This window comes from Sinocyclocheilus rhinocerous, unplaced genomic scaffold, assembly GCF_001515625.1.
Source record: "Sinocyclocheilus rhinocerous isolate Xijiao unplaced genomic scaffold, SAMN03320098_v1.1 scaffold429, whole genome shotgun sequence".
Taxonomy (NCBI): domain Eukaryota; kingdom Metazoa; phylum Chordata; class Actinopteri; order Cypriniformes; family Cyprinidae; genus Sinocyclocheilus; species Sinocyclocheilus rhinocerous.
The window spans coordinates 1,122,856-1,133,595 of record NW_015665829.1 but is presented as its reverse complement, the minus strand read 5'-3'; the positions used below and the strand labels follow the sequence as shown (position 1 = coordinate 1,133,595).

Sequence of the window (10,740 nt, the reverse complement as noted above, 5' to 3'; positions counted from 1 at the left end):
CAGTAAACAGCCAAAGGACGTAACTTAGAATGGGAGATGGATCGGTTTGTGAAAGCGAAGAGAAAAGCCATAGATGAAGTCGCACAGACCCAGGCAGGTGCTGGTCATTCAAAAGCTAAATGCAGAAAATATGACGAGGCATATCTTGCTCTCGGCTTCACTCACTGTGTCTATACCGGACGCCGTGCCGCAACAGCTCTACACTGGACACGACAAAGTGACTGTTGCAAATCATTTTAACTTTGTGTCAGTACGTCATAAATAGAACAAGGCATCAGTTTAATGTCGGGGTTTTGTCGTGTCGCGTGTAGACAGCGTCACTGATTATAATGGTTCTACTGTATTTTGCCACTCGCGTCCGGTGTAGACACGGTGTTTGTTCTCAAAGTGGTTAACAGTGGTTAAAGTTAACAGACAGTGTTTAGTGCAGTCCACATGTTTACATATGTTTATTACAGTGACTGTGAATTACCTAAAGTAGTGTGGTAAAGCAACAGATTTGTTTTTATATTTCTGCAATCTACTTTAGTTTGTGTGATTTGTTACTGACTTTCATATTAATGTTTACACCAGGCTTATTTGTCAGTGCTTTATGTTGTCATAATTATTATATGCTTACAAGGTTGGAAGCTTGTCTTTGTTGAATAATACAGAACATAAAGAGCTTTAAAAAATAATTGCATATTAAATCGCAATCGCAATATTGGTAAAACAAAATCGCAATTCGATTATTTTCCAAAATCGTTCAGCCCTAATTTAGTCTAATAATAATAATAATAATAATAATATGTTAGAAACATGCTAGAAACATGCTAGTAGCATGCTAATCATGCTATAAACATGCTAGCACCATGCTAGTAACTTGCTAATCATGCTAGCAAAACATGCTAGTTTCTTGCTAATCATGCTAGCAAAATGCTAGCAACATGTTAGTAACAGGCTAATCAGGCTAGAAACATGCTAGTGACATGCCATTAACTTGCTAATCATGCTAGCGACATGCTAGTCCCTTGCTAGTCATGCTAGCAACATGCTAGTTACTTGCTAATCATGCTAGCAGCATGCTAGTTACTTGCTAATCATGCTAGCAACATGCTAATCATGCCAGCAATATGCTAGTAACAGGCCAATCATGTTAAAACATCCTAATCATGCTAGAAACATGTTATTAACATATATCTACTCTATCTACATTTTCAAACTTCAGGCTTTTACAACTGCTTTAAACTTTCAGGCTAGGCTTTCTCAAGCCAACCTAAAGTTTGTCTTGACAAACTTTTTTTATCTAGTTTTATTTTGCATTTTTATTAATGTTTTTCTTCTTAATAGTACTTATTTACTTATTTGTAACATTTATCACATAGTACTTATTTAAAACACATACTCTTATTTTGCTTTTTTTTTAGTATTGTGTTATATTATTAGTTAATATTGCTTGTTTACTTAATAATATTGCTTGTTAATATTGCTTGTTTACATTTGCACTACTGTTATTATGTTTTATTTGCTAATATTGTTTGATTATTTCATTTAAATTTAATTTATTTTACTTTATTTGTTAACACTGCTTGTTTACTCCATTCATACTGCTGTAATTTTACTACATTTGTTAATATTGTTTTTTTGACTTCATTCACAATGTTGTTTTATTTGATTTGATAACATTGCTTGTTTACTACACTCACAATGTTGTAATTTTACTTTATTTGTTAATATAGTTTACTTCATTCACAGTATTATTGTTTTATTTAATTTGATAACATTGCTTGTTTACGCCATTCACACTTGTAATTTTATTTTATTTGATAATATTGCTTGTTTATTTCATTCACATTGTTGTAATTTTACATTATTTGATGATATTGTTTGTTTACTCCATTCATGCTATTATTTTATTTGTTAATATTGTTAGTTTTCTACATTCACACCATTGTTATTTTATTTTATTTGATAATCTTGCTTGTTTACTTCATTTGCACTATTGTTATATTATTTTAGTTGCTAATATTTCTTGTTTACTCCATTTGTGCTATTTGTTAATATTGCTTGTTTACTCCAATCACACTATTGTTACTTTATTTGTTAATATTGCTTGTTTACTCCAATCACACTATTGTTACTTTATTTGTTAATATTGCTTGTTTACTCCAATCACACTATTGTTACTTTATTTGTTAATATTGCTTGTTTACTCCAATCACACTATTGTTACTTTATTTGTTAATATTGTTTGTTTACTCCATTCTCACTATTGTAATTTTACTTTGTTTAATATTACTTGTTTACTCTATACAGCTATTTTATTTTCTGTTTGCTTTATCACAGTTTACTCCATTTGTGCTATTGCTATTTTACAGGATTTCCTCATTTAACTATCCTCCGCAAATGCTTTGGCAGTACAAATGCATAGTTTTTGTCATTTATTAACAGTGAAATTGAAATGTAAAAAGCCTACCATCCTGACAGAGCATGAAAAGAGGACCTGGCTGTACTGGTCTTTGTTCTTCAGCTCTTTAGTGATGCGCACAAAGTTGGTGCTCGTCAGAGGAGAGTCTTTTGCCTGCAGTGGAGAGACGCATTACTGGATTTATGACACTAGATTCTGAGAAGCTTAGTCACACAAGCAACACAAACAACAAGCACACTTATGCTTCCATGGCTTCCTTCATATCAATTCAAATCAATGCATGACGGATTTAAAAACACAGTCATCATCGTCACCAGCCTACTCCACTAATGTGTCAAACAGACATGACACCTTATCTGCAACAACAGATTCTCAACAGCGCTTCATGAATAAGCTTTTGATTCATTTAGATGATCTGAAAACTTCAAAGGTCTTTGAAAGCTCATCTGTTACATCCGATATAAACTGTGACGACAGGAAGGAGCATTCATCATGCATCTTGCGAGCTCTAAAAATGTGCGTTGTGAAATACAGAAGTCACAATAAGTCTCATGCTGCTGAGGAAAATTCAACGGGATTATTAGAAAGAAAAGAAAGCTCTTTTTCGACTACTGTATGGAGCACATGGACTCGCTCTTCATTTCACACCACTGGAGTGAGAATTATTTGGAGCCACAGGGCTCTCGACTTTAGTTCAAGAGAGATTTTGTTTTGCTTGTCCTTGAAAATGTCAAAGAAAATGCAAAGAAAAGTGTAAAAAAAAGGCTCATAAAAACATCAATCTAAGCATTGGAAAAACAGATAAGACATGTAAGATCTTCAGAAAAGTTTAGCTTCTTTAACAAAAAAATAAAAATAAAATAAAATAAAACAAAACATAATAAAAATTAAATTAAATTAAATTAAGTTAAATTGTACTATAATATTTCCTTTTGTGTTCTCCAGAAGAAAGCAAGCTTTGGAACAACATTAGCGAGAGTACATTTTTTTGGGGTGAAATATCTATTTAACCGGAAAGAGCCCTTTGGTAAACCATATTCACCAGACAGTCGAACAGTTTGGTTAGTGAAGCAGAATCAAACCAGCATTATCAGCATAAATATGCCAGGACTAGCATCTGATCAAAGCCGGTTTTCAAGCAGTGAAATCAGGGCATGAGGATGGTCTTGTGTATGGCTGTTACCTCCTCAGATATAGCAAGAGACATCTCTCACCCAAAAAACACCAGCTACATTTAACACCTTCACATGCGGCGGCCATGTGCCAACGACGCATATGAGACTGCATCAGTTGAACACTGATTTGTGTATTGATGGTAATTTAAAAGCATAAGGCTGGAAACAAACACACAAGTGGGGTCTGTGAGGGTCAAAATAGGCTAATTTTTGATTGTACAACAACAAGAAGTAGATGCAATCTGTTGACCTGTTTTTGAGTCACCAATAGTCATGTGCATGGTGTTAACAGCTCAGAGTGTCAATGCTGTTTGTTTAGGCACAACAACAAGAGATTGGTTTGGACAAAATGATGACTAAACCATAAAGTGGGATTTAATGATAATGGGCTTAACGTTTTGATGTCAAGATGCTCATGCAGGCTTTTAGTGAAATCCCCAGGATAATTATATATACTACAGAGACATGAGGGGGAAAAATAAAAACAAGATATCATGGCCACAAACTAAGATTTTTTGCCCATATAGTTTGTTCCCTTATTTTATGCCACATTTTACTAATCTGTTCCCTCATTGCCACGATTGCCAATTTAAAGTGACCACGATTTAATTAAAACAAGGAAACTAATTAATAAAACATGACCATGAATTACTAAATTTTTCTTGGCCATAGTTTTTTTTTTTTTTTTGCACGTTATGTACAGCTATAAGAAACATATTCAAATTACTGCTTTCTCACAGAGAAAAGCTATGTGAATATAAAAAGCAACTGTACTTCAGCAAAAACTAATTTACACATGACATTAATTCATTTCGTTCAATGGGAGCAAACAGATTTTCTTCACATTTGAATATACATGAACGTGAATTCTGATTTATGACACATTTTTTTGAGTTTTTATCATGATTTTCATCATTTTTGGAGCTTGAAAGCTCACATTTGTTATATGGAAAACAGCAGCGTGAACATTCTTCAAAACATCTTCTGTGTTCCGCAAAAGAAAAAGAAAGTCATATGGTTTGATATGATGGTATATCAACTATTTTAGTTTTTGGGTGAATTGTTCTTTTATGTCCGCCAAATATTCCTGCATATACCACTGGGCTTAAAGCTTTATTAAACTGAAAACTTTAATAAGCTTAATCAATGTAAAAATCCTGCATACTATGTAAAAATACAAAGTGAAAGTTCTAAATGAATAACCTAATGAAAAACTCACACTGGCCAAATAGTCTCTCTCCCAGGCACGGCTGTAGCCCCAGTCCACTCTCTCCCCGCTCAGAGCTGACAGAGCAGCTACTTTTGCCCTCACCTCCGCCATGTCAGACGGAGGGATGTTTTTAATTAGCTGCCGGGCCCACCATCTAAGAGAGAGGCAGTGAAAGCATGAGAGGAAGGCCAAACGATTAAGAAAAAGACATGATAACACCATGAAGATGAAGTCATGGTAATACCGGCGGTAGAGGTGTTGTGTGATTCTGTGGAACTGCACCAGGGCTGCAGGTGGTTTCGGCCACTCCACACTCTTCCCATAGTCGGCCATGTTTCGAACGTTGGCGAAACATCTCTCCACTTCCCAGAAGTGAGCCTTCACCTTATAGCATTTATAATATGCCATTATGGTATAGATTGCCCTTATTTTCCTACATCGCATGCGTGCTAATGCACCTCTCCAAACCTGCAAAAAAACACAAATACAGGTTGAATGAATGTGAGGGAAACCCGCTGAAGACACTAAACACTGTCCCTGTGATGTGGCTGGTGAAACATATTCTGTTGCAAAATCTAAACTGCCCAGGCATTATGGGCATTAAAGTACCTTAAATAATAAATTCTAAGACAGCATTGCATGTGCATACACTAACGGTCAAAAGTTTGGGGTTGGTTACATTTTAAATGTTTTTGAAAGAGGTCCCTTATGTTTACAAAGGCTGCATTTATTTGACCAAAAAATACAATAAAAACAGTAATATTGTGAAGTATTAATACAATTTAAAACTGTTTTATATTGTAATATATTTTAAAATGTAATTTATTTCTGATGCAAAGCTGAATTTTTAGCATCATTACTCCAGTCGTCAGTGTCACATGATCCTTCAGAAATCATATTAACATACTGATTTGCTCCTCAAGAAACATTTCTTATTATTATTAATGCTGAAAACAGTTGTGCTTAATATTTTGTGGAAATAGTGACATTGTTCAGGTTTTCTTGACAACTAGAAAGGTTAAGACTTTATTGTCAAGTTTGATCAATTTAATGTGTCTTTGCTGGATAAAAATATTAATTTATAAAAAATAAAAAAAAATGACCCCAAACTTCAACAGTATGTATAATTTATATAAATATAAAATATGCCCATTTTATTCCATCTATTCTAAAATAGTTCCATCTAATTTAAAATACACAAATGTACAATTTCACCCAATAATATTGTGTGACCAAACAAATTAGTCACTTATGTTTCATTTCAGATAGAATGATGCAGGCAGTGGGGACAGAGGCCGCTCCATATTGTTGGGACACAGTGTTATTAAATATAATGTACTGTTTAGCATTGATAAGGAAAATAAAAGGAAAAAATAATGCAAATTGGGTTTGGGAGTATTGAAGTGTGACAAATGTACAGTAACTCAAATGAACAACTATGAAATATATGACAGCTGATAGAGTGAAGTTTACAAGGTGCAATGAGATATATGGTAGAGTGAGAGAGATAAAGACCTGCTTATTCACTGCTGAATGAATATATGAGTATAACGAGTGAATGACTGAATGAATTATTGGATAAATGTGTGAGTGAGTGAGTGAGTGAGTGAATGAATGACTGACTGAGGGAGTAAGTGAGTGAGTGATCGAATGATTCAGTGAATAAATGTGTGTGAGTGAGTGAGTGAGTGAATGATTCAGTGAATAAATGTGTGAGTGAGTGAGTGAGTGAGTGAGTGAATGACTGAGTGAGTAAGTGAGTAAGTGAGTGATCGAATGATTCAGTGAATAAATGTGTGTGTGAGTGAATGACTGAGTGAGTGAGTGATCGAAGATTCAGTGAATAAATGTGATTGAGTGAATGACTGAGTGAGTAAGTGAGTGAGTGAGTGATCGAATGATTCAGTGAAAAAATGTGTGCGTGAGTGAGTGAGTGAGAGAGAGAGGGAATGACTGAGTGAGTGAGTGAGAGAGAGAGGGAATGACTGAGTGAGTGAGTGAGAGAGAGAGGGAATGACTGAGTGAGTGAGTGAGAGAGAGAGGGAATGACTGAGTGAGTGAGTGAGAGAGAGAGGGAATGACTGAGTGAGTGAGTGAGAGAGAGAGGGAATGACTGAGTGAGTGAGTGAGAGAGAGAGGGAATGACTGAGTGAGTGAGTGAGAGAGAGAGGGAATGACTGAGTGAGTGAGTGAGAGAGAGAGGGAATGACTGAGTGAGTGAGTGAGAGAGAGAGGGAATGACTGAGTGAGTGAGTGAGAGAGAGAGGGAATGACTGAGTGAGTGAGTGAGAGAGAGAGGGAATGACTGAGTGAGTGAGTGAGAGAGAGAGGGAATGACTGAGTGAGTGAGTGAGAGAGAGAGGGAATGACTGAGTGAGTGAGTGAGAGAGAGAGGGAATGACTGAGTGAGTGAGTGAGAGAGAGAGGGAATGACTGAGTGAGTGAGTGAGAGAGAGAGGGAATGACTGAGTGAGTGAGTGAGAGAGAGAGGGAATGACTGAGTGAGTGAGTGAGAGAGAGAGGGAATGACTGAGTGAGTGAGTGAGAGAGAGAGGGAATGACTGAGTGAGTGAGTGAGAGAGAGAGGGAATGACTGAGTGAGTGAGTGAGAGAGAGAGGGAATGACTGAGTGAGTGAGTGAGAGAGAGAGGGAATGACTGAGTGAGTGAGTGATCGAATGATTCAGTGAATAAATGTGTGCGTGAGTGAGTGAGTGAGTGAGTAAGTGAGTGAGCGATCAAATGATTCAGTGAATAAATGTGAGTGAATGACTGACTGAGTGAGCAAGTGAGTGAGTGATCGAATGATTCAGTGAATAAATGTGTGAGTGAGTGAGTGAATGACTGAGTGAGTAAGTGAGTGATCGAATGATTCAGTGAATAAATGTGTGTGTCAGTGAATGACTGAGTGAGTGAGTGATCGAAGATTCAGTGAATAAATGTGATTGAGTGAATGACTGAGTGAGTGAGTGATCGAATGATTCAGTGAATAAATGTGTGCGTGAGTGAGTGAGTGAGTGAGTAAGTGAGTGAGCGATCAAATGATTCAGTGAATAAATGTGTGAGTGAGTGAATGACTGAGTAAGTGAGCGAGTGAGTGAGTGATCGAATGATTCAGTGAATAAATGTGTGTGTGTGTGAGTGAGTGAATGACTGAGTGAGTAAGTGAGTGAGTGAGTGATCGAATGATTCAGTGAATAAATGTGTGAGCGAGTGAATGACTAAGTGAGTGAGTGAGTGATCGAATGATTCAGTGAATAAATGTGTGTGAGTGAGTGAGTGAGTGAGTGAGTGAATGACTGAATGAGTGAGTGAGTGAATGACTGAGTGAGTGAGTGAGTGAATGAGTGAGTGAATGACTGAGTGAGTGAGTAAGTGAGTGAGTGATCGAATGATTCAGAGAATAAATGTGTGGGTGAGTGAGTGAGTGAGTGAATGACTGAGTGCGTAAGTGAGTGAGTGAGTGAGTGAGTGATCGAATGATTCAGTGAATAAATGTGTGGGTGAGTGATCAAATGATTCAGTGAATAAGTGAGTGAACCACTGATGTCCCATGGACCATTTTAACGATGTCCTCACTACGTTTCTGTGCCTTGACTGTAGTAGTTCCCTTGCTGTCTATGGAGGGTCAGAGAGCTCTTGGATTTCATCGAAAATATCTTAATTTGTGTTCCGAAGATGAACGAAGGTCCTACGGGTTTGGAATGACATGAGGGTGAATGATTAATGAAAGAATTTTCATTTTTGGGTGAACTATCCCTTGAATGATCAAATGATTCAGTGAATAAGTGAATGAATGATCTAATGATTTAATGAATAAATGAGTGAATGATCGAATGATTCAGTGAACAATCGAGCGAGCGAGTGAGTGAATTATTAAAATATTCAGTGAATAAGTGAATGAGTGACCTATAGATTTAGTGAATAAATGAGTGAGTGAATGATCAGATGATTCAATGAATAATGACTGAGTTATTGAATAATTAAGTGAGTGCGTGAGAGAAGGATCAAATGAATCAGTGAATAATTGAGTGAGTGAGCGAGCGAGCGAAGGATCGAATGATTCAGTAAATAAATGAGTGAGTGATCAAATGATTCAGTGAATGAATGAGTGAGTGAATGAGTGACTGATAGAATGATTCAGTGTATAAATTAGAGAGTGAGTGAGTGAACGATCAAATGATTCAGTTAATAAATGAGTGAGTGAGTGAATGAATTATCAAGTGATCCAGTGAATAAATGAGTAAGTGAATGAGTGAATGATCAAATGATTCAGGGAATAAATGAGTGAGCGAGTCAGTGAGACGGACAGAAACATGGCACCTGCTGGGTCATCTCATCTGCTATGCAGGACTGAGTTTTGACTAAGCTGTCCTTTAGTTTAAGTCAGGCAGCATTAAGTGGGACAGAAGTGAAATCAGGGCAACTCACACTGCAGATGAATAATTGAATGCAACAAGAATAATCCACCACTCATAATCATTACCACAATCACTGTTATTAGAGTCACATACAGCCTACACACCAGATGAATGAGTGGGAAAACCTAGAAATAATGAATTTATCTATATTTACATCCATATCTTCATGTATGAGCCCACTATAATCGTTCAAAGCAGATTTGAATCAACATGTACAAAACATACAAATAAATATTGGTTTATAATGTTCATAAGTGCAAATAAATATTGCTTTACATATAAACAGGTATATTTATATCGGCTTTGAATAGGAATGGGTTCCCATTAACAATAAAACACGTAGATGAGGATGTAAATATAGATTTATGCTTTGCAAGATCAAATGTATGAGGTTATAAAGATCGACTGAAGTGGAGGTGCAGAGGGAGCTGCTGTCTAGGTGTTATGATCCCACTCCACTGTCATGTCACCTCTGAACACATTAAAAAAACTGAAGAAGTCAAGAATGATTCAGTGAGACAGCTAGAGAGAGCAAGAAAACACTGAAATGAAATGGGAGAAGGAGGAGAAAGACGGGAAGCAGCAGTGGTACAGGATAACAAGAAATACAATGTTGAGAGACCTAAAGCGCCTCAGGAAACAGATAGAAAGGGAAAAGTGAATAGACAGTGTATGTCACCTTCTGTAAGAACAGCACTAGTATGGGGATGAGCGCGGCTCTCTCTTGCTCCAGCGTGAAGAGCGTGCGAGGGGTTCTCACGAATAGCTTGGTGTGGCCATAAGCTACATCGTCCTCAAAGCCGTGTTGGTTCACGATGGCCTCCACAGCCTCCTGGTCAGAGCTCATCAGGTGTAGGCAAATCCAGCTCGACGCACACGGACATTCTCCAGCAGTCCCAGGTACGCCACTTGGTGCTGACAGCGTCCGTCATTAAACAGCATGGGAGACTTCACTTCATTTGGCTTTATACACCGCACATAGTATGGCTCCTGTATGAAAAATTTGATCTCACATCATTTGCAGAAATTGCTAAATAAAACCATTTCCCAAAGGTCTTAAAGGTACATTATTGAACTGCAGCTGACCAAGAAGTTAGTTTAATAGCCAATGACAAAGATTTAATGAAGGCAACATGAAATTATATGGTTGTGGTTCAAAGTTGTTAGTTGTACTAATAATAACAGAAGGTCAACTACTACAATAATAGAAAGTATCATTATGTACACGCTACACAATTTGCAAAGAATCAAAGGGACGTTTTCTCTCTGACCTTTCCTGGAAGCGTAAAGCTCACTTCATCAAGACTGCACCGTTTTACACTGATTATGACAATTCCTAGAACTGTGAGTTTTCCACATGAATAGAGAGCTCACCGTTCCCCTTCTCTACTACACAACAACCTCCTCATGTCATTCTCTCAACATTCTGTCTGTCTGTCTATCTATTTATCAGTCTATCTGTCTATCTATCTATCATCTGTATGTCTATCTATCTATCTATCTATCTATCTATCTATCTATCAGTCTG

General features: G+C 36.9%; 1 protein-coding gene across 1 annotated transcript in view; it reads right to left on the bottom strand.

Annotated features, from left to right (window-relative positions):
* LOC107731552 (unconventional myosin-Ig-like) overlaps positions 1-10,740 on the bottom strand; it is a 64,103-nt gene that overhangs the window by 27,831 nt on the left and 25,532 nt on the right. The window contains exons 15-19 of the mRNA XM_016542668.1: positions 10,087-10,202; positions 9,892-10,054; positions 5,037-5,260; positions 4,802-4,946; positions 2,456-2,560 (exon numbers count right to left, since the gene is read on the bottom strand). Of these exons, the coding sequence (XP_016398154.1) occupies positions 2,456-2,560; positions 4,802-4,946; positions 5,037-5,260; positions 9,892-10,054; positions 10,087-10,202 (753 nt within the window). The remainder of the gene's footprint in view (positions 1-2,455; positions 2,561-4,801; positions 4,947-5,036; positions 5,261-9,891; positions 10,055-10,086; positions 10,203-10,740) is intronic.